The sequence below is a fragment of the Pangasianodon hypophthalmus genome, chromosome 21 (genome assembly GCF_027358585.1).
Source record: "Pangasianodon hypophthalmus isolate fPanHyp1 chromosome 21, fPanHyp1.pri, whole genome shotgun sequence".
NCBI lineage: Eukaryota > Metazoa > Chordata > Actinopteri > Siluriformes > Pangasiidae > Pangasianodon > Pangasianodon hypophthalmus.
The window spans coordinates 2,684,122-2,707,499 of record NC_069730.1 but is presented as its reverse complement, the minus strand read 5'-3'; the positions used below and the strand labels follow the sequence as shown (position 1 = coordinate 2,707,499).

At 37.9% G+C, this 23,378-nt stretch overlaps 2 protein-coding genes across 6 annotated transcripts; one reads left to right on the top strand and one right to left on the bottom strand.

The window, feature by feature from the left end:
* The first annotated feature begins 55 nt into the window (after positions 1 to 55).
* impa1 (inositol monophosphatase 1) lies at positions 56 to 5,416 on the top strand. Of its 2 annotated transcripts, none has more exons than XM_034314887.2 (9): positions 56 to 162; positions 1,368 to 1,466; positions 1,877 to 2,010; positions 2,702 to 2,806; positions 3,013 to 3,058; positions 3,174 to 3,282; positions 3,564 to 3,672; positions 4,575 to 4,726; positions 4,832 to 5,416. In XM_034314887.2, exons 2-9 carry the CDS (start codon positions 1,404 to 1,406, stop codon positions 4,960 to 4,962), a joined length of 849 nt encoding a protein of 282 aa, XP_034170778.1. In that variant the 5' UTR covers positions 56 to 162; positions 1,368 to 1,403; the 3' UTR covers positions 4,963 to 5,416. The 2 variants fall into 2 exon arrangements, with proteins under 2 accessions (XP_034170778.1, XP_034170779.1); XM_034314888.2 differs by having other exon boundaries at positions 60 to 162; positions 1,373 to 1,466.
* si:dkey-181m9.8 (uncharacterized) lies at positions 5,036 to 21,846 on the bottom strand. Of its 4 annotated transcripts, XR_008300677.1 has the most exons (23): positions 21,608 to 21,846; positions 19,494 to 19,584; positions 19,329 to 19,394; positions 19,072 to 19,238; positions 17,765 to 17,919; positions 16,435 to 16,508; positions 16,132 to 16,278; positions 15,761 to 15,865; positions 15,016 to 15,261; positions 14,134 to 14,225; positions 13,865 to 14,053; positions 12,930 to 13,112; positions 12,462 to 12,560; positions 12,203 to 12,292; positions 10,954 to 11,068; positions 10,690 to 10,808; positions 10,389 to 10,502; positions 9,778 to 9,844; positions 8,940 to 9,033; positions 8,035 to 8,203; positions 6,568 to 6,991; positions 6,127 to 6,170; positions 5,036 to 6,012 (listed from the first exon to the last, which is right to left on the bottom strand). XR_008300677.1 is itself a non-coding variant. In XM_034297694.2 (21 exons), exons 1-21 carry the CDS (start codon positions 21,650 to 21,652, stop codon positions 6,809 to 6,811), a joined length of 2,610 nt encoding a protein of 869 aa, XP_034153585.2. In that variant the 5' UTR covers positions 21,653 to 21,846; the 3' UTR covers positions 5,036 to 6,808. The 4 variants fall into 4 exon arrangements, 1 of the variants encoding a protein (XP_034153585.2); XR_008300675.1 differs by having other exon boundaries at positions 6,127 to 6,991; XR_008300676.1 differs by having other exon boundaries at positions 5,036 to 6,170.
* Positions 21,847 to 23,378: the final 1,532 nt, after the last annotated feature.

The following is a 23,378-nucleotide window of genomic DNA, read 5'->3' as shown; positions in this document are numbered from 1 at the left end:
AAAAAAAAAAAAAAAAAAAAGCGCTTGTTGTAGTACCGCATCTGTCCGCTAGATGGCGGCGAGCGCCGACGTTTATCCTCATGCATCCTGAGCGGTCTTTCATTTCACCGCAGAAGAAGAGCGCGGAGCTTCTGTCTTCCTGTAGGAGCTTTTATTTGATCGGTTAGTGATTTTTCCACTTATGTCTTTCCAGTTATTATTTTCATTATTATCATAATTTTTTTGTTAATTTTGGACAATATGATCATGTTGTGTTACTGCAGTCTGTGTCAACCTGCATTACTAATCGTTTAATTCAACTTCCGGGATAGAAAATGACTGTAATTAGTAGATTGAGTGTCATTGATTTCTCTGCATCTGATCAGGGCTCCTGAGCATTTTATCCTGGATTAAATATAATCAACGTTTATATCTAAAATGATAACTAGTTTCCTGCTTCCTGTATAAAATGATGCACTGAGGGGAAATGAAATAAGGGCCCTAGTGTAGTGCACTATACAGATACTGAATATTTGTTATTAATATTAATTCAGCTGTTATTAGTGTTAATTAGAGGTGATGTAAGTCTGTTAACCCTTTCACGCATATATTATTCTTTAGATTTTCTTTTTATTACTTAAAATGACATGTCATGTGGATTTAGGTTTTTTAAATATCACTTAAATAAAAAAAAAAATAAATGGGTTGTCCATATGTAGAAATATGAGTACAAAAGCATAAAACTAATTACAAAAATGAAAAATAGTCATCCATTATATTTAGTAAACAGGTCTATGATAAAAACATAGTTTGTAATTCAGGTCTAAGATATTTAATGTTGGAAAAAATGATAGAAAGGACCATTTTTGTAAAAACAAAATATAGCAAAATTCTTGACATGTGGAAAGTTTATGTGGACAGTTAAGGATGATTTTGCAGGTAAAAATAATCTTCAGTTATTTAAAAAGAACAAGAACAAAACACACAAAAAACTTGTTTTAAAAAAGCTAAGGCTTTGGTTGGAGTCTGGCACAAAATGAATTTTTTCAGTTTTTTCCAGTTTGCAGATGTGAACGAGACGCATGCAGATGTGCTGCACTGAGACGACAGAAACAGACTTCAGGATAATGAGTCACGTGATATTACAGTAACACTCTCGACTGATCTGGAGCTGATTTCTGTCTTATATTCTCCTAAAAACAGCGTGAATTTTGAGCACAGTGCATGAAAGGGTTAAGAAAGAGAACCAGCTGTGACCCCGTCACAGATTTCTTTAGAAGAAGCTCTTCAGCTGCTGATAGACAGGTTGATCTTTTCCAGCAGGTTATTGTGCTGTGATTAGTGCTCCTGTGTGATTCTCTGCAGCGCGTCTGCTCTGTGTGTTTCAGCGCAGGTCTCCGAGAGAGAATTTGCATTGAGGAGAGATGCCTGATCTCTGGCAGGAAGCCATGGACCACGCTGTGGCTGTGGCCAGAAAAGCAGGAGAGGTCTGTCTCTCTCTCTCTCTCTCTCTCTCTCTCACTCACTCACTCTCTCTCTCTCTCTCTCTCTCTCACACACTCTCTCTCTCTCTCACTCACTTTGTCTCTTTCTCATTCTCTTTCTCTCTCTCTCTCTCTCTCTCTCTCTCAAAGTCAAAGTCAAAAGGTTGCTTTATTGCTATGACAAATATTAACATTTGTACTGCCAAAGCTTGGATACCGACTTGGAATAAATTAGAAAATAACTACAGAAATACACTCTAAAACTACTGAAATAGTAGTTTCTCTCTCACTCTCTCTTTCTCTTTCTCACTCTCTCTTTCTCTTTCTCTCTCGCTCTGTGTGTGTGTGTTTTTGTATCTGCTTCATCATCATCATCCTCATGATGTAAAGATGTGTGCTGCTGTGTGCTGCAGGTCGTACGGGAGGCTCTGCAGAATGAAAGGAAGGTGATGTGTAAGAGCACGTCGGTGGACCTGGTGACTCAAACCGACCAGAAAGTGGAGCAGCTCATTATCGCTTCAGTCAAGGAGAAGTTTCCTACACACAGGTATCAGAAATAAATAATAAATAAATAAAATCACACCCACCAACAGTCACCCACTGACTCCATCCCAAAACATGTCACATTTCTCTTTTAAAACCACTCATTTATTTATTTCTTTCTTTCTTTCTTTCTTTCTTTCTTTCTTTAAATGCTTACTTATTTTGCTTAATTATTTATTTATTCACTTATTTAATTATTTTTTCCTTATTTAGCTACATGGCATCTGTCCTGCTAATTTACTTACTAACTAAATAAATAAATAAATAAATAAATAAATTTACTTATTGAAATGTACTTTTCATTGTATAATCAATTACTTATATTTACCTAGTTATTTATTTACTCATTTATTTACATCATATTTAATATACATAAAATGTGTTTTATACATTTTATTTATTTACTCATTTGTACTTTTTTTTACTTTACTTTATTTATTTTTTTTAACATTTTCAGTTTTCTTCCAGTTTATTTTACATTCCATTTTCTCAAAGTTCATTACTGCTGCAATAGCAATAAAATATTATTTGTAATTATTTATAATTAAATAGATTTTCTAGATTGCATTGCCTGCTAAAATAATGACTGGAAAATAAATAAATAAATAAACAAATAATTACATTTGGTATAAACACCACATTTTAAATCCCTTTGTGTGTGTGTGTGTGTGTGTGTGTGTGTGTGTGGGCTTCAGTTTTATTGGTGAGGAGTCAGTAGCTGATGGTCAGCCCTGCGTTCTGTCTGAAAATCCCACCTGGATCATCGACCCGGTGGACGGCACCACCAACTTCGTACACGGGTCAGTTAATCATTAAAATCCTGGCCACGCCTTAAAATCATCTAACAAACAAATAAACAAACAAATACATAAATAATGACATTGCGGTGCTCAGTGTTCGGATTGGATTCACCTCTAAATCGTCTCGAATGCAGGAAGCTGATGTATAAACGGCTGTAGAAGAATAATGATCCGTGTTCATTATCAGTGTTGATGTTTTTATTCAGATATCCGTTCATCGCTGTGTGTATCGGGTTTGCAGTCGAGAAGAAGGTGAGAGACTTCATACCACTTTCTTTAATCTACACTCTTCTTCCTTCAGCTTTAACGCAGGTGTGTGTGTGTGTGTGTGTGTGTGTGTGTGTGTGTGTGTGTGTGTGTGTTGCAGTTAGAGTTTGGCGTGGTGTACAGCTGTATAGAGGATAAGATGTACGCAGCCCGCAGGGGGAAAGGAGCGTTCTGTAACGGAGAACCTCTACAAGTCTCCCCTCAGAAAGGTTACACACTTCATCACGCTTCATCTTCATCCTTTCATTTATTTCCATTTTCACACCGCGGAGTCACAGCTGGAGGAAATAATAGCTGATGCAGATGATCAGTATTTATTTATTTCATCAGTTAATGAAGCAAACAGAGCGTAAACCAGAAACTCAGATAGATTTAAATTAAACATCTTCTTGAAAATATTATTATTATTATTATTATTAATACAGCTGATGAGGAAAAACACAACAGATGTTTTCGACTTTGATCCTGATCCGTCTAAATCCCGTTTCAGAGATTAATCAGTCCATCATCGCCACCGAGTTCGGCTCAAACCGAGATCCTGAACTCGTCGACAAGATTTTCTCCAACATGAGGAAGATCCTCTGTCTGCCAGTGCACGGGTACACACACACACACACACACACTCACTCACACACACACAGAGGGAGAGAGAGAGAGAGAGAGAGAGAGAGGACCTCACTGGTACCCTTTCTCTTATCCAAGGAAGCGTTACAATTTTGGAAAAAGCAACACACAGAGAAAGAAGAAACAAAGAAAAGGGAAAGAAAAGACAGGAGGGAATAAAAGGAAAGGAACTGGATGGAAGGAAGACTGGAAAGGAGGGACGAAAAGAAAAAAGGAAGGGAAAGGAAGAAGGCAAGGGACAGTAAAGGAGAAAGTAAAGAAGAGGAATAAACAAAAGAAAGGGAAGTGGAGGAAAGGAAAGGAGATAAGAAGGAAAAGAAAATAAAGAAGAAGGGAGGCAGGCTAACGCTTAACTCCATTATCACACTCTGAAATAATGGACTAGTGACTTTTAATATAAAGTCTGTCTCTCTGCTCTCCTGTGTCTCTCTGCTCTCTTGTATCTCTCTGCTCTCCTCTGTCTCTCTGCTCTCCTCTGTCTCTCTGCTCTCTTGTATCTCTCTGCTCTCCTCTGTCTCTTGTGTCTCTCTGCTCTCCTCTGTCTCTCTGCTCTCTTGTATCTCTCTGCTCTCCTCTGTCTCTTGTGTCTCTCTGCTCTCCTGTGTCTCTCTGCTCTCTTGTATCTCTCTGCTCTCCTCTGTCTCTTGTGTCTCTCTGCTCTCCTCTGTCTCTCTGCTCTCTTGTATCTCTCTGCTCTCCTCTGTCTCTCTGCACTCTTCTGTCTCTTGTGTCTCTCTGCTCTCCTCTGTCTCTCTGCTCTCCTGTGTCTCTCTGCACTCTTCTGTCTCTTGTGTCTCTCTGCTCTCCTCTGTCTCTCTGCTCTCCTGTGTCTCTCTGAACTCTTGTGTCTCTCTGCTCTCCTCTGTCTCTCTGTAAGGATCCGTGGTGTGGGTTCTGCTGCGTTGAACATGTGTCTGGTGGCGGCCGGTTGCGTGGAGGCGTATTACGAGATGGGGATCCACTGCTGGGACGTGGCGGCTGCCGCGGTCATCGTGGAGGAGGCAGGAGGAGTTCTCATGGACTTTGAGGGTGAGAGAAGATGAATCTGATTCGTTACGGCTGTAACCTGATAGTTTGATGCTTACGTTGTAAATGAGACTGTCGTGCTCATGCTAGTGTGCGTTTAACGTGCAGGTGGACCGATGGACCTGATGTCCAGAAGAATCGTCGCAGCGAATAACCAAACCATCGCTGAGAGAGTTATTAAAGAGATCGAGCCGTTTCCTGCTGTGAGGGACGATGCCCCTCTGCAGACTAAACAATGACGAGTTTAAGTTTATTTATGATGCCCTTTTTTTCTTTAGGAAGTTATACATCCTGGTAAAGGATTCAGAACAATTTTCCTTTTTTTTTTTTTTTTTTTAAATACCAAGTGTCTCAAGAATCGCCATAGCAAGAACTCAAAAATCTCAAATGCTATGGCTAAACCGTAAATATCGGCACCTCTGACGTTTGAATTTCTCTGTAATGTTATAATGGTGTTTATTTTGCGTAGATTTGTTTACATCGTAAATCTGATGTACTTTGGTTTTGTGATATTTATATTTGTTCTACCATGTTATAAATGCTTTATATTAGATAGTCCTATATATTGAAAATTCAAACAAGGACATGATAGAAAAATATTTTATTATCCCAGTTATTCACAATGTCACATCTGTGTTTAATGCTCACTTCACAATCAATAAAAACTGCATTCCTGTGCTCTTTAAATCAGAACCGTGAGACATGATGGTTATTCACACTAAACTATTTTTAAATTAATGCACTGTGGAGAAAAAGAAGGAGGAGGAGACACGGTAACGTGGTCAGTGTTTTAGTGTGGTGTGGAGTGCTAGGAATGAACACAGCATGGTTTAGACAAGTCTCACACTTATATCAAAAAAATAAATCACACGAGTGAGAGCATAACTTCAGATAAAATTCAGTGCAGTCTGTTAGCATTTGTTTTGGCTCTGTAACACACTTTAATGCATATGAAATATTTTCATAAAACTCTGTTGTGCTGTTATAGGAAAGATAATCAGCGATGCGGTGGTGTGGTGAAGCAGGGTTAATATTTTTCCTTTTCTAAAGTTGATTATTTTCCTATAACAGCACATTACAAAGTGTTTTATTCCTCTTACACCACAGCAAGGATTACAATTTTTATCTGTTTATAGTTACACTTAATGTCGTGGAATGTCTGTTATAGCATCTAAAACAGTCGTTCCTTCACCAGCCTCTTTTTTCTCCCTCTTGAAGTTAATAAGGCAAAAAATGCAGCTTGTCATGTAAACAAGAAACCAGAAAGTGTAAACTGAGACTGGTGACTCCTTCAAAAAAAAAAAAAAAAAAAGTTAAAACATCTCCTTACAGAAAAACATAATTTAAAAACATAATAAACCAACAGAATGTAATTTAACCTTCAGAGTTGAGCTTTTTCGTACCTGTGGTGTCTGAAAGTGATCGGTTCATCTTGTATTCTTACTTCCTGTTTGTGTTGTCAATTAGAGAAAGAATGCAATGAGATTTGTGAAGCAAAAAAAAATTAAAACCTACAATTCAAACCATAAAAACACAATAAATAAACAAAACATTAATAACAATTAAATACAAATATACAAACAATAGCAGGTTGTAGTAATTATCTCCCATTCGGCAAAAAAAAAAAAAAAATTGTACTGGTTTAAAATGGATCTGCAGTTCAGAAGAAACGTCACATTTAACATCAGGCTAGAGAGTGAGAGATAAACATGGATGAACATGAGGCTTGAGAGAACGGTCAGAGGGTCAGAGGCAGCTCTTCCTACTCGAGTATAAAGTGCTCATAAATGTTGTGCTGTGTTACAGAGCCAAAAGCAAAACTGAGTCACTGCGTAAATACTTACAGACTTCATTGTGCAGAGCTGCATAGAGAGCCATCTCTACAGGAACGGAAGTCTTCTAAACAAAAAGGCTGGAGGTGCTGAAGCTCCAACTAACAGCAACAGCTGATAGAAAAGTCCTGTTTCAGGAGCGTACCTGCGAGTGGATCAGGTGTGCTACCTCAGGGCACTGTGGATACACACTGGATAAGATGGAGATCTACAGGATCTTCCTCAGTGTGCGAGTTTGATTTGAAGTCTCTCCTCAATCATTGAGCAGCAGCAGCAGTTGCGAGTCTTCAGCTTTGGCTCTGCCCGGGTTCAGCACCGAGTACCAGGGAGCGGCGGCGAGCATTGGGGAGGTGGGTGAAGGCGACGGTGTGGGTGGAGCAGCCGGGTTTGACCTCGAAGTGACGCTCGTGGACAAACCCACCCTCTCGATCAACATCTGATAAAACAAGAGACACTTTAATAACTCAGTTCACTAGCTCTGTATTTCTCCAATGTACCGTATATTCATCATTCATTGCCTACTGTCTTACACACACCGGATTGAAACGTATGAATGTATGTTACTCCTTATCTTTGGATTAATTTCATGACACAGTGAAGGAAAAGCAGGTAATAAGTGCTCTGAATGTACGGAAAGTTCTTCAAGCAGTGTGCAAAATACCTGTATATACAGTATCTCATAACTCATTTAAAGGTAAGAAGTGCTGCTGTGTTTACTGATGTGTTGATTTGATGTTGCTTGCTGAACTCGGGGCTGAGGAGACCTCTCCGAGTTCCTCAGAAGGAATTCCGAGTTAAGGGGGCGTTTTCTTTGGTTTTTCCTGGTCAGAGGTCAGGAATCATGAGTTACGACCTCTAGTCGAATGCAGCATTAAAAAGCTAACAATACAGCTATATAAGCTAATTAAAAAAAAAAATTTATATTCTATAAGTTTACTCAGTGGAGTTTTAGAAACTTTTTAAAACCATAATGTATCACCAAGATTTTTTAAAAATTAAAACACTCATATATCCTGCATATTAAACAGATTAATAAAATATAAAAAATGAATGAAAATACTCTTAAAGTCCCACTAAAATCCCATTTAAAAAAGCAACTACAACACGTAGACTTTTTCAGCCATGCTGTTTGTTGTGTGTATTCTTAGAGACCTGTGCTGTTTTTGTTAGTCCTCTGGCCCTGGTCACTGTTGGTCACCATGTCACAAACATGTTCATTACTGCAAGTAGGTTTTTTTTTTTAATCACACGTTGCCAGAGACGATCACATGACACTCAATGCCAAAATTATGAATCAGCTCTAAATCAGTGGTGCGTGCAGCGTTTTTGGAAAAAGTACCGTTCCTAAATTGATCAGTTGCCTTTGTTGTGGTTTAGGGTATTTTATTGAAATCAACTGGACGACCAATCAGACTTTTATCCGTACCAAATTAATTTATCACTGTATCTACACTGATGGACGTAGTGATCCTGTCTGACCTGTCTGAGGCGCTCGTGGTACATCTTGTCTGACTCCAGGGGTTGCTTCTCCGGGGCTGGGATCTTCCAGCGGTCCAGTTCGGCACGCAGTTCGGGTCCCTCGAGCAGCACCACCGGATCGAGGCGGTTCTGGTTAACCAGCTCCACTAGACACTCCTTATAATGAAGGCTTGAAAAAAAAAAGAGCCATAAACAGGACATTCTTTTTGCTGCGCAGAGTTTTGTAACACTGCAGATGTGTTAAAGCAGAGCAATGCAGTGCGCTGTGCCTCGGCAGTGACTCTTAAGAACAGTTTATACACACAGCGCTGTTGGATTCTCCATTCTGATTGGTCAGAAGGTGTTGATTCATTTTCTAATCACAGCAGCTTTGACATTAGTTCGATTGCTCCAAATCAGTTTTTATTAATGCGCACATTGTATGTACGTAATATATAATATAAATAGGTTTCTATAGTAACAGCGGACGCACCACATTAATGTGTGTATTCATTGATATAGTGACGTTTTCTGTAAGGAGGTGTTTGTTTAATGTTTATGGAAGGAGTCTCCAGTGTCAGCGCTTTGTAACAGTCAGAGTTAAAGCTGTAACTTTAAGTTTTCTGACATCTTCAGGACAGAGGAGATAATGCTGTTTATAGCTGCTATAATGTAAGTGATAACAGGAACTAACTTGTCTGTGGATATTCCACAACATTAAATGTAGCTATAAACTGATAAAAAGTATGACTTTCCATTCGTTGGCAAATTGCTGTGGTATAAGCAGCAGTTGGTCACGGTTGGTACAGAACGTGTGTCAAGAATCATTTCCTGAGTGTAGGTTAAAATCAGGAAGCTGAATGAAGAAGTGTGGTCTTGAACAAGAAGTGAAGGACGGAAGTGAAGTAAGTGAAGGTGTGCCTTACGTGCAGTAGCCGTTATATTCTTGGAAAGCCGGGCGTCCACATGGTTCTTCTTTTACACTGCCTGTCTCTTTGTGCTCCATTACTCCACACACACCTACGACAGACAGAACTATGCTCAGGCCATGAACACACACACACACACACACACACTCTTCTCACAAAGCAACACTGACAGACTTTCAAAAATCTGTCTACCAAAATATCTCCCCTTTTCATGTAAAATAGGTGAGGCTAATCTTGGGTAAAACTAGCATGAGCTTCTGTCTCTCCAATCTCAAAGATGATGTTGCTCGACCAACTGTGTTCATGTCTGTATGGTCTCTTATGGACTCTGAGCAAAAGAAAAACTAAAACGTGTAGTCTAAAGTGATAATTATATTATTATACAATTAATCCCGATTTACATGATACAATCATAATTCTTGCCAAATGCTCCGTTGTGTTTAGTTTAGTTTAGACTCTGATACAGAGGTGTCCATTTTAACATTTTTAAATAAAGCTGTAAAATAATTTCCCCTATCAATTTTATTTTTTTCTGAATATCCTGTTTGCTTATTGTTTAAAATATATTTTAACATGCATTTCATTTGTATCCTAAAACATAAATCATAATGTCAACTGTTCTCGTGTCCCTTCATTTCTGTCTTTTATGACTGATATTAGTGAAAAATAATGCAACCTTGTTATTTTAGATTTATATAAGATTTTGCTCGTTAAATCTTGTTAACGAGCAAAACAAAACAAGCTCATTCACATTTTTGAGCGCTTTGTCTGTTTTAATACCAATTCCAACACTCCTTTGGTCTTTCAGAAGCTTTTAAATACTCAGCAGTGATACCTTTCTGACCCTTCTGGCCATTGTCATCCCTCCGTCTGGACACGAACGGATGGGACACGCCATGGTGCTGAAAAGAGAAGACAGAGGAGAATGAAATCGCTGAATCAAACGGAGGAAGTTGGCAGGAGGCGTGCGTTAATATTAAATCTTGCAAATCATGAATGAAGAAATTATATAACATAAATTCAACTTCACTTTTCTGGTGACAGCAACTCACTTCATCCCAGCACCCTGTCATTGATTTATTTCCTATAACAGCAAACCCCTAAGTGTTTTATTTCTTACTTCATATGCAAATCAGTCACATCTACAGCAAAGTATAAAAGCTTTAACCCATCCATTGATAAAATAGTCGTTATTAGTTTATTACTGTTTGATATTCTGATATCAGCAACAACAAAAACACACACCACTGAAGCAAAGTTTATGGAAACTTTCATCACATTGTGACAGTTTCATCACATTGTGACAGTTTCATCACATTGTGACAGTTTCATTACATTGTGATAGTTTCATCACATTGTGGTTACTGTGACGTCACTAATTGTGCAAGTGAAATATCGAAATGTATCGTATAACCGATTCTTACACATGTGTAAGTTAAGTCTCACCTGCAGTAGACTGTGTAGTCTGGCCACACTCCAGTCTCTGAGGTGGTACAGACAGTCCCTGGGGTGATGGGCGTGTAAACCCTTAGCAGCACATTCGGCGGAGAAATCACACGCCTGCCCGGTCCAAACAGAGAGAGAGAAAAATCAGATCATGACCTTTACAGTTTACTCTGAACTGTCAGTGAATATAAGTAAGCAAGAAAGCCTTGTGATGTTTTCCGTTCATGTAAGGAACTTAGCTAAAGTGGAAAACTTGGGAACGGACATAGAGACAGAACATGACGGAGAGCGAAAGACTCACAGCGCCCATCCTGAACGGCCGACTGCAGCCTCCGCAGAACTCGTGCTGGCATTGAGTGCACTTAAAATGTAAACAGCCGCCTTTAGACAGAAAGAACCGAAACTTGCATTTCGGGCAATCTGCAAAATAAAAAACAAAAATACAAACTACTTAAAATACTCAGAGATGTGTCTATACAGTAGATAAGACATATTTACGCATTACAAACTAGTTCATCTGAGTAATGCAGTTAAACTGGAATATTATCAGGTTTCCGTGTCAGACCTATCTTGTTCCTGCTGAGGAGGAGCTCCAGACGCGAGTTTTGGAACTCGGGGCTGTTGAGCTGCAACCATTCCTTAAACTTCTCACAGGAAAGTCCTTCATGCTGGGAAGCCCACTGATGACAGAAAGGAGACAGCAGAGAAAACAATTAAGAGCACATATTGCTTACAAAATGACTTTTTTAAAGGACATTAAAAGAACAAATTGTGTCACATGGTGTGTGAAGTTTGCTTTAGTTACGCACTGGAGTTATGACGCTAATGTAGCTAATAATTATTTTATCTCACATAAAATATTTATCTTCCTTAAAACACATTCAATTCTTTAGTGATGATTCAACTCGCTGTTTAATTCTCGGTTCTGATTGGTCAGTAGGTACTGATGAATTTTCTATAACAGCAGATTTGTAGTGCAGCTACAAATCACGTTCTAACACATTATCGTTTCTATAGTAACGCCTAATGCACAGGGACTTGTATGCTCCACATAATCTAAGCCTAATAATAAAATGATATAACAATGTGTTGTAATTTAACAAAGAAAAAATGTATATCATTGATATGGTAAAGCTTTTTGTGAGGAAATGTTTAATAACATTAATGGAAGAAGTCTCCAGTGTCAGAGCTTTGTAACAGTTTTTGCCGTTGGAAAGACTTCAGGACTTGAACATGAAGAGCTGCATTTTTTGTCTTGTTCAGGAGAAAGTGAGGGAACGACTGTTTATTGCTGCTCTAACATAAGTGATAACTAAAGTGTTTCATGGACGTTCTACAACATTAAACGTAACTATAAATGGATAAACAGCATGACATCATTCTTTTATTATTAAAAAATTATAATGGTTGGCTAATTGCTGTGGTATAAGGGGAATAAACAACTTTGTGGTGGTAACAGCAACCCTGCTTCATCTGGCATCAACCCAGTGTTGATTATTTTCCTATAACAGCACACCTTATCATGTTTTATTCCTGACTGTAATCTATAAACGTGAAGAAAGCTTCACCGAAAGAAATCACTCTCCCACAGTGCAGTTTAATATAATTTAAAGTTGGAATTAAAGTGGAAATTGAGAAGTTCCACTTGCTGAATATGTTCCTTTCCTGATCTTGTACAACACCGTGTGCTTATTAATATAGTTTTGCTTCAGTGCAAGGCCAAAGGTCAAATTTCGACCAATAAACATGGCTGACACAACTCCTCTAAATGATCACTCTGTACACGGTGTTGGATTTGGAGAAGCTTTCCTTACAGGGCTTTTGCATTTAAAGCATGTGCTCTTCATGCAGCTGGGGCAGTCCATCCTCAGTCTGTCCACTTCGTGAAGAAGTCCGAAAGAACACTGCAGAGAACAGAGAGAGTTACGCTTCACCAAAATACACACCTGTCATTTCTAACAGCGAGTAATACCCACTGTAACCAGGACAGCTAGCATTAGGTTTATTCTACTCTCTGCTACGTATGTGTTGAATATATTAACATCTGTATGTGAAATACATGCGAGTCCTCACATGAGCACACCAGCGGAAGTTAGGCATCTCCTGCAGAGCCCGGTCCCTCAGCTTCCTCTGAAACAGCTCATGGGTCTGTGTGTCCAGATAGTGCCTGATCTGTGTGTGCAGAATGAGAAGTGCTGATATTTAATGTGCATACTAACAATAATTCCTTTTAAAATACTATCACGATACTGTGTTAGAAAACTTAAACCTGTTTAAAGATATGTTTTATTATCCGTTAAGATGAATATTGATACTGAAATGAGTAACCTACTTAGTATTATTCAATCACAGAAGATTTTATTGAGCTCTGTTTATGCTTCCCTGGTTTACATAGTGGCCATGAAAAGTGCATATGTATGTTCATGCACATATGCTACTAGGATCATTCTTTATAACGTTAGCTAAAAATAACTGCACACTACATGATAAATAGTTAATAATAATCTAAATGATATGACGTTGTCGTGGCGTGAGTCTGACCTGCGTGTCGAGCAGGTTGAAGTACTCCATGGACTCCTCCCTGCGTCCTGCTGTGCGCACGTCTGGCTCGTTACACATCGGACACACCGCGTAGTCGATGCTCTTCTCTTTGATGACAGACGAGAAGTAGGCCTTGAAGCAGCTTTCGCAGAACGTACACGAGCAGTGTGTCATGGTGATCATCTGAGGACGGCACTTTCATTCAGGATTTATCATGACTGAGGATTTTATTGCAGCATGTGTTAAACTGACTGTGCTCAGTGTTTTCCCTGCTTTAGCTTTATCTGATTCAAAAACTGATTAGGAATCACTGATCCATGATAGCACTGGATTCGCCATAAAATTGTGTCCATTTTACATTACTTTCATTTTATTTACAGATTAGGGTGAGGCAAGTTACCTACTGGTTAGAAAACAGAATCTGAAGAAATTAAAGACGTGTTTGGTGTCTGATGTTTGTTTCTTTAGCATTTTATTGACGGTATAATGATAATGTAGCAGCAATCACTGAAGTATGTTTCACTCAAAATCTTAAGCCACACCTACTTTTAGTAATAAAAGTAACCCTTTTATTACTTTTTAGCCAATAGAAGCAAGCTTGTATAATTTTATTGCGTTAAAATGGACCAATTTACAGCTATAAAGTTCCATGAGTGTGGAGTGACATATCTAAAGGCCTCGCTCGGTCAAAATGGACGTCGAGCATGAGTGATTGCTCAGGTTTCATAAGCACTGACCTTCAGGAGAGGTGTTTGATCATGATCAGTGCTTATGGCCTGTGCTGAGAATGAGCAATTGAATAATCCTGGACAAACTGTTGAGTTGAATCATGTGTGTTAAAGCAGGAGAAAGACTGATCTGCACTGTGTTCGAGCTTCCTTCGAGAACTGGATTCAGACCAGATGTGGAGAAGAAAAGGTGCAGTGTTCTCTGACCTTACTGAAGGACGCCTGCTCCTGGCAGATGGGGCAGTCGTGAGAGAGGTATTTGAGAGCAGACGGGATGTCTCGGCACGCCTGAACCGCCTCCAGCACATCTGCGGGGGTGAAAGTGCAGCCCTCCTGACTCAGGATGATGCTGAACATCTCGGCTTTCTCGCCCTGGATGCCCTCCGGGACGCGGACCTGCCGGGGAAGAACTCAGGGTGAGGAGAAAACACGGGGGAGAATCTGAGAGGGTCTGATATGATTTAACATCTGCTCACTTGTGAGCTATTGAAGCTCTGTAGCTGGATGAGAACTTGATGCTCGTCCACTGTGATGATCCTGTGTGGCTCTTTCAGGACATGCGCGGCATCTGCGTCAAAAGTTCAGAAAAATTACACAACAGCAACAGTTTCAGCGTCTTTTACATCTGTAAACATTTTACTGAACAACAACAAGGACCTAAATGAATGGAACAGATTTCTTCTTTTTCTTCTTATTTTATTTGTTGACTTCTTCTGTTTTTATTTTACTCTCATCCTTGTTTGATGTTAACTAAAATTTAATTTTTATTGTCTAAGAAGTTTTACTGATTATTAATATTATTATTATTATTATTATTATTATTATTATTGTGATGTTTTTTTTTTTACAAACTCTAATTTTATTTCTTCTGTTTTTGTTTAATTTCTTAAAATTCTTTAATTCATTAAATATGGTTTCATTTCATTTATTAAATTTTATATAATTTTAATTTTATAAATAATTAAATTTGTATTGTCTATGCAATTTAATTAATTATGAACATTATTCTAATTTTATTATTTCTTCTGTTTGTATTAAATTTCATCCTTGTTTTCATGTTACAAACTGTGTTTTTAATATTTCTATTTTTCTATAATCTCATTCTTGTTTGATTTTACAAATAATAAAATAATTGTCTAAGCACTTTCATTGCTGATGGCGATTATTATTATTGTTGTTTTTGTTGTTGTTATTATTGTAATGTGTCTTCATAGGATTCACTGTTTTGCTGTGGTTGCTATGGTGATGGTTGCTATTTCCTTTGTGGTAGAAGTGAAATAGACTTGCCTATTTTTGTTCATTCACACCACTTCTGCATGACTCTGTAAAACTCACAGCAACACTGCAGTTGTTTTTACCTCTGTAGTTTCTGAAGGTGATCACCGCCTGGTCCGGCTGAGCTGAAGGGTACGTGATGGCCGCTACCTCTCCGCCTCCGCTCTGCTTCCTCTGAAAGTAAATGGTCAGTTTGTTCTTCATCCTCTGAGGAGAGACGCCCACGGGTAGGTGGCTCACCAAGACTCTGTGTCCGTCATCGAGCAACTTCGGCTGGGTCAAAGATCCCTCATCATGCCCCTGACTCTGCCTCCACGCCTGCGGAATGTCTGGAAGGAAACAGACCAGAAGAGGTTGTTCATTTCTTCATGAATTTCTGCAATAACATATGTAAAAATATCTCTAAACAATAAAAAAAAATCAATGGATCACTCAAGTCATTTGATAATGTGTGTTTAAGAATTTCTTTTTAAAAAAAGCAAAGAATTTCATTGCACTGCATTGAAAGAACCAAATCTGGCCTGCGGTGTCCAAGACAGAGTGATTGGCCATGCTGTCTGAGTGGGAGGGATGACATTACTCTCTCTCTATCTCTCTCTCTCTCTCTCACCTGTCAATCACGGCAACACAAGCCAATCACAGACGCCTGTGAGGTCATGTGTGCAGAAGAAGGCAGATAGCACTTTCCTTTCCTCCCTGATTGTTAACGGTTGTCTGATAGTGGAGAACTAGCTGCTTTTTGCGAATTAACAAATGAGCAAATTGAGAGAAACTGGGGTGAAAAAGTGTACTGTAAAGAGAACTGTGTAAAGAGAATGCGCTTCGTACCCTTGTCTTTGTAGTCGAGCTGGTACATGTTGACTATTCTTTCCAGCTGAAGGCTTTTAAACAGGTTGCTGATATCATCTGGGTCTGAGGCGTTCATATTTGGGGCTGAAAATAACAGAAGAAATGTTAAAAAAAAAAAAAGCTGAACCACGATCGTAAAAAGCTACAGCTATGATCTACAGCTACAGCTTCCGTACGAGTAAGTCATCATCTACGTTAGTTATATTTAATTACATATTTATATATAATATATATAATTATATTTAATGCTGAAACTTTAACTGCTGTCTGTTACAATACCACCTTATAGTCTACTAGTCTGAAAAACAGAGCAATGTGTCCAAAGGATCATCCAAACAAAGACTTTTTACCAGTGATGAAGGGGTTAGTTGGGTTTTTCTGGAGGTTTGTCGCTCTGAACGAAATCCCGTAATCCATCAGCTCCTGTGTGTATGACCTCTTCACACTGCTCAGCTCTCCTACACCGTCCTGAGACGGACTCGCCTTCACACACATAGCTAGGATCACATTACAGAGAAAATGAGAACACCACACGGCTGCAGAATGCCGTAAATGAATAAATGAATAAAGAATGTCCGTCTCACAAGTCAGAGAGCAGAGAGATCTTAAATAATCTAATACATTAAACACCATACAGAATAGAGAGATCTTACAGCTGTTGGCTGACTGGGCTATAGATGAGGAGGACATTTCAGGGTGGGAGAACTTCCTGTGCATGGAGTTCCCACTGCAGGAAAAAAGAATTGCTGATATGAGAACTTTCAATTCCTAGGATTCACAACAAAATACTGTTTTTAACAATCACAAGTTCTGGGGGTTTGTAATAATACAAGAAGAATAAATAATATGGTATGGAATGGGTGGTTTACCAAAATCATTAAATCATTAAAAAACCCAAACTATAATAGCTTAAGCTCAGATAATAATAACTTACAGGAGCTCATTTCTAACAAAATATTAGAGCTTATTAGCATTATGACATGAAGAATAGCCGGCAGTGGCGATGTCTAAAAAAAAAATCATATAAAAGTTTAAATAACCAACCCACTTGTAACAAAAAGGCTTCTAGGCTGCTTAAAGTGATAGCTCAGAGAAAAAATTCAAAAGATTTTCATTTTCCATCTACCCCAGAGTTTTAGACCTGTTTTGTACATTTTGCTATTTTCCCTATGCAATCTTTCTGAATTCATACGGAACCCATTAAATCTACTAAACTTGTTCAAATAAAGATAAAGTACGAGTATTGCTCCTGAGCGGCGCAAAAGAAAATCCCTCACCCTGTCGTTGTAAGATCGAGAGATCGAATCCTGATCAAAGCCAGCCATCAAAACTGCGCAGAAATGGCCATGCTCTCCAGTTTCAAGTTTTCAAGTGTTAAGTTTTATTGTCCAAAGACACAGTGCAAAATTTATAAATAAACTCTTAACTAGTACAAAAATAAAGTCCTGTAAACTTTGAACAGACAAAGGATAGTGCAAAATTATAAATCTACTACTGTACTATAGTAAAAATAATAATAAACTGTAAACAATCTGAACATTGTAAACAATCGCACTCAGGGTGGGATTGATGGTATACTCTCTCTCCTGTCAATCACAGAGACACTAGCCAGTCATGTGTGTCTGTGAGCTCATGTATGCGGAAGAGGGCAGACAGCGCTTTCCTCCTGAGTGTGTTACGCTGCTCTTTGACGATGTGGTTGTGTGGCTTCATGCGTCTCGGAGGAAGCTCGTGTTAGCCTTCACTCTCCCCGCTGATCACTGTCGTGTAATGGGGAGAGCTGACTGATGGGAGGGAATTGGGAGATGACCAAATTTTGGAGAAAATGGAGAACAACATAGCTTTGCTGTATTAAATCTAAGCTCAGTTTCTGTTCATAACTAGAACACGATGGAACTCTTGATGATAGCTAATGATAAGCAGCCAAAAACACAGACACGATTGTAAACAGCTAAATTTCGTACTTGTGTTTGTTCCACTGACCTCGTGGGGTTTATATCAGATCTGCGATGATCAAGCTGCTCCACCAGCGGATGCTGTTTCGCTGGAGATCTGTTTGGATAAGTGGAGAAAAGAGGCGGCTCACGTTGAAACGCAGCAACCATCTCCTCCAGGACGATGGACAGGTTGGACCAACCCTGTGAATCAAATAACATGAAGTTAGAAATGTGGAAATATTTACAGCGGCTTAATACAGATATGTTTCTAAATATTTCACAGACTTTACTCATAGTTTTTAATACAACATGCAGCTTGTGGGTTTAACCACTAAACAAGCTACAATTAATTATAATTTGATTTGTCACTTTATTTCAAGGATTTATTTAATATAGGTTCAAGTTGTTCTGTTTAATTATTCTGCTTTAATATTAAAATTTATTATAAGTGTTGAAAATTAAACAAAGAGCACCTAAAGAGAGAGAGATGGAGAAAGAAAGAGAGTTGGGTAACATGGCAATATAACATCAACACTGTGATAAACACAACATCACTTTTCAGAGATATCATGATATATTTTTTTACATTTAAATTTTTTAATAACAATTACACACTGTGATGATCGATGCGTCTTGTTAAAAATGTAACACACTGGATCTTTAAAATTGTAAAAACTATTATTTTTAGATCATTTTCAGTCTTAAATTTATTATTTATTTTTGTTAAACAAACGTTTTTAAAATTATAAAAACAGCGCCTATAATTATGGTTGGGTAAAATAACAATATAATACCTATATTGTGATAAATTAATAAATAATATCGCAAAACACTTTTCTGAGATAGTGTGCAGTAGATATCAAGATGTCTTGGTTTTTTTTTTTTTTCAACTTTTAAAAAATATTTTTAAACAACAATTACACACTATGATTGAAAGCAGCTGATTTGATGTTAAAATTTTATACTGAATCTTTAAGAATCTTTAAAAGTCTCGATTTTTTACAGTTTTTTTAAAGAATTTTCCTCCTTTTAGTGTTCAATAATGTATTTTTGTAGACGTTAAATAAAAGTATCATCAAACTCAAAGTTTTTCTTATCATGATGCATGTCATGGTATCGTGAAAATAATAAGAATCGTGAGATGATATTTTTTATCATATTGTATTATCCCTATGTACAAAAATATGAATAACTAGGGGAAAAAAGCGCACCATTTATTTCAAATCATCTATTTTTCATGCTCTTTGTTTGCATCTCCTTTTTCAGAAGAACTTTTAGGAATATGAATTTTGTTCTGTTGAAAATGTAAATGTGCCCCTGGTCCTGCTGTGTAATAATGAAGGCCTGACTCACGTGCTTCCAGTTGCTGAGGCAGTGCAGGAGGACGTGACCCTGAGTGTCCACGCTGCTGCTCCTGCTGTTGATCACCATGTTGCGTAGCGGGCAGACGAGGCAGCGTGGTGGGTTCTGGGGGTGTGTATTGTGGAGCCAGATGCACACCGGGATGTTGTACTGCACACCTTGCAGACCAACACACACACACACACATTTTCTGTGCTGCTTTGTGTTTAGTCTCTGAATAATTTGTGCGTGATTGTCGCTGAGGTTACCTTCGTAAAGCACAGGGACGGTGCCACGCAAATACACCAGCTTCTTCCTGTCATTGTTGGAGTAATCTATAAAAAAATAAATAAACATCAGAAACATTAGGTATGTTTACAAGCATGTAGGAGTAAAACACTTCGGGACTTTGCTGTGTAATAAAAAATACTTACAGTAATAATCCACGTAGAGGTGCAGGTCAGGAAACGCTGATGTGACCTCTCTGACCTCTGCCAGGACGTCAGCTGGGTAGCAGTAGTTACACTGTCCACAAACACAAAGCAACAGCTGATTATAAACGCTACGATTATTTCTTAATTATTAATGAATGAATAAATATCATAACAAAACTCTATAATCTCACGGTTTTCAAACTTTCATGGTTGTCTGAGGTCCAGATGAATTGTTAATGAAGTATCTCGACTATGATAATGCAATGAATAATGCTTAAACTCAGCAACTGTAAACTTTACGAATAGTGCTCGGTGGCTGCAAACTTTACAAGTAATGCTAACTAACTACAAATGTAGTGGCTGTAAACTTTACAAATAGTGTTTAACAACTGTAAACTTTGGGAATAAAACTTACTGATTACAAATGTAGTGACCGTAAACTTTACAAAGAATGCTTAGTAACTGGAAAATTTATGAATAATGCTTACAACCATACATTCTGCACCAGTAAACTTTACAAATTGTGCTTAGCAACCCTACAAATTGTGAATAATGCTTACTGACTATAAATTTAGTGATGGCCAACTTTACAAATTGTGCTTAGTGACTAGAAATCTTTACAAATAGTGCTTAGCAACCATAAATTTAGCTACTGTAAACTTTATGAATAGTGCTTAGTAATCGCAAACTTTACAAATAATGCTTAGCGACCATAAATTTAGCAACCCTAAAGTTTACAAATAATATTGAGCAAATGTAAAGTTTATGAACAGTGCTTCATTTTTTACAAAAAGTGCTCAGCAACTTTACAAATAATGCTTACCAGCCATAAATTTAGTGACCCTAAACTTTCCGAATAGTGCTTAGTGACCCTAAATTTTGAGACTAATGTCTAACTACAATACATTTTGCAAATAGTGCTAGCTAAAACTAATATCTCTAGCATTTGATAACTTTCATGTCACCCATGTAGATGATTATATGGTTGTATCAGGATTATTCGGGACGTCCTGTATATTTTATGTGCTTTCCTGCGAGCTTTAGAGTCTAATGAGTTACAGCCATCTATCCAAACAAAACATAACCTAACAGTTATAATTTTTCAAAATCTACTTCCAACTCAGGCAGGATTACTCATCAGCAGTGTGCAAACTGGAAAATCTTGCTTCTGGAGGTGTGTGTCACCGCTGCGAGAAGTGAGTAGGCATGTTTACAAAAATGCATCGATGCAACATGACATTTAGAGTGTTCGGTTTCACAAATGTTCCTTCACTGTTATTAACAAAATGGTCAGATAGTGTATGTTATATTAATAGCAAAAAAAAAAAAAAAAAAACACCAAAAATGAACAAAAAAGTTAAAAAGTTTTCATCTTCGCTTCAGAATGTGATATAAATATTTGTCCACTATTTATTTTAATAACATTATTTACTCTCCTTTATTTCCTCTGAGCAAATTCATGTCTTTAGACTAAGAGGCACTTTGAGCGACGTCTTTCTTTCGGCTCTTATTATATAACACACAAAATATATTATATTATGGATTATTCTCTTGTTCTGAGATACGCCAACATTTCATTTGTCAACATTTTACAATTCAATAATTAAAAAATACAGGTACATTAACACTCCCCCCCCCCCGGTCCCGGTCCCGGTCCCGGTCCCAAAAAACCCAAACCATAGGGGGTGTAAACTTATGCACTCACTTATCACTTGGGGTGAAATAAATAACCTCATTACAAAAATACCTCTAATAACAATAATGGAATAAACATGAGGTGTAGACGATTAGAAAGCTCTCAGGGCTGTTATTTGAGCTCAGAGGCTAATTTGATTATTTTAGGGGGGCAGCTGCCACCCTGTGCCACCCATCTGGCCACGCCCCCTGTAATGCCATACTGTTAGTAAACACACACTCAAACACACTCAAACACACACACACGCACAGCCTAAATGACTTTCCTGCAAACTTATTTAGCCAACCAAATTATTCTTGCATGTTTATTCAGTGGTTGTTGTTTAATAACGAACAAAATGCGGCTAAAAGCTAAGTAGGATGTTTGTTAGCTAGCCAGCTAGCTAGCCTGCTAAATAACGTTGAAGCAGAAAGCGTACCTCTGCTAGCGTTTTAAACTCCAACTCAGAAGTCACACGAGTCATTCTGACACTTCAGTATCTTCCTAAACTGCGTGTAGCAGTTTACACCCCTGTCAGGTTCTGTCCAGAAACTCTACAGCCACAAGTTCCCTCATAGCGCCAAGTTGACAGCTAATGAGCGACTTTCTGTTGCTTTTCCGTCACCGGGAAGCTGTAAAGGCGAAGCAGCCATACTAGCGTACTAGGTAGTACGTGACGACGTCACGCTGCGTACTATTTATACACACTCAACTAGTGCGGAAGTACGCGGGTTTCTGCGTAGCCTCATTCTGAAGCGTTTTTACGTACAATGACGCAGGGATTAGATCTGCAAATAACACGCGAGCAAGATGCACAGCTTTACTTCCGGGTAGAAATAATGTGAGATTAGTGATACTGAGCAGCGGTGAAATAAACCCGCCCACTGTTGGGATGGAAGCTGAGTGAGGATTTGTGTAATAATAATAATAATAATAATAATAATAATGATAATAATAATAATATATTATTTGTATTATTTGCTTTCTTAATATACATTTTTAATTTACATTATTTTAATTTTATGGATTTTATGAATGAAATGTGCTATACACCTTATCCTTTTTCTACTTAATTATTATTATTATTATTATTATTATTACTACTACTACTACTATTACTATTACAACTTTCATCCATAAAATGCAAAAAAGTGTTGACAATAATTTAATAAAATTAAAATGACTACATTATTATTATTATTATTGTTGTTGTTGTTGTTGTTGTTGATGATGATGATGTTACTATAATATAATCCTATAATAACTATAAAGCTCTTCTTCTTCTACTACTACTGCTACTTCCTTCTACATGGGTTATTAATTAAAAGATACATGGCATAGGATATCGTTAAATCATCTAAAATATTTGCTTTTCTTCGCAGAGGTAAAACTTTTGCACTACTGTAAAAGAGAAAGACAGCAGGGGTCACTATAGGTCTTAAAATCAATCTGCTGTTTATTACCCTGCGGTCCAAGGCAAGCAGGTCTTTACTGGCATAGTTGATGGGACATAAAGTTGATGGGGGTTCAATGTGGCGTGGAGGCCATCAGACACGTACGCGCCTTGTGTATAATTCAAAGCATTCCCTCTTTTCAGTCTGGCAACCCTGAACACAGCCCGAGGCTCAGAAAGAAACGGATACAAGTCCTTGTTGGGGGAAAAAGGGCTAAAGTCTTACATACATCACCTATAGTTTCTCCTAGAGAGCAAATAAGATCAGATAGAATGGAAAAGCAGATTTTTCTTTCTTTTTTTCTTTCTTTTATTCAAGCATCCTGGAGCTAAAACCAGAGTGATCTTACACGTGTGGTCTTCCTGAGTTTCAGCAGAGATATTAGGAGAGAAGTGACACAGTGTGCTGCCAAGATAATGATTCTCAGGTTTATCTGCAAACGACAGAGCTCTTAATATCGCCTTATACATTTCTCATCCAAGACGAGCAATGGAGATATAATTCCTAGTGATGATATGAATTACTGTCATAATTATTATCCACATCATTTCAGTGCTCTATATCAGCAGTTATCTCATCATGTGTCTGTTTTTTAATCTAAATTAAGGCATCCTTCACAAAATATGATACCTAAATGAAACATGAGATTCCTGAGGTATTAAATATAAACCGGTAAGCAATAAAACTTCCATTTGGGAAGATAGGAACAATTACAGTTATAAACCTCAGGCTTCCACACAATACGATATGATACTA

Bases quoted from the DNA above. Each gene is read 5' to 3' on its own strand.
- si:dkey-181m9.8 (XM_034297694.2), bottom strand. From the start codon at position 21,652: ATGACTCGTGTGACTTCTGAGTTGGAGTTTAAAACGCTAGCAGAG. The intron at 12,293-12,461 runs GTGAGGACTCGC...TGTTCTCTGCAG, and splicing joins ACTTCCGCTGGTGTGCTCAT to TGTTCTTTCGGACTTCTTCA. The intron at 9,034-9,777 runs GTATCACTGCTG...TGTCTGTCGTAG, and splicing joins TGGCCAGAAGGGTCAGAAAG to GTGTGTGTGGAGTAATGGAG.
- impa1 (XM_034314887.2), top strand. From the start codon at position 1,404: ATGCCTGATCTCTGGCAGGAAGCCATGGACCACGCTGTGGCTGTGGCC. The intron at 1,467-1,876 runs GTCTGTCTCTCT...TGTGTGCTGCAG, and splicing joins TGGCCAGAAAAGCAGGAGAG to GTCGTACGGGAGGCTCTGCA. The intron at 2,807-3,012 runs GTCAGTTAATCA...GTTTTTATTCAG, and splicing joins ACCACCAACTTCGTACACGG to ATATCCGTTCATCGCTGTGT.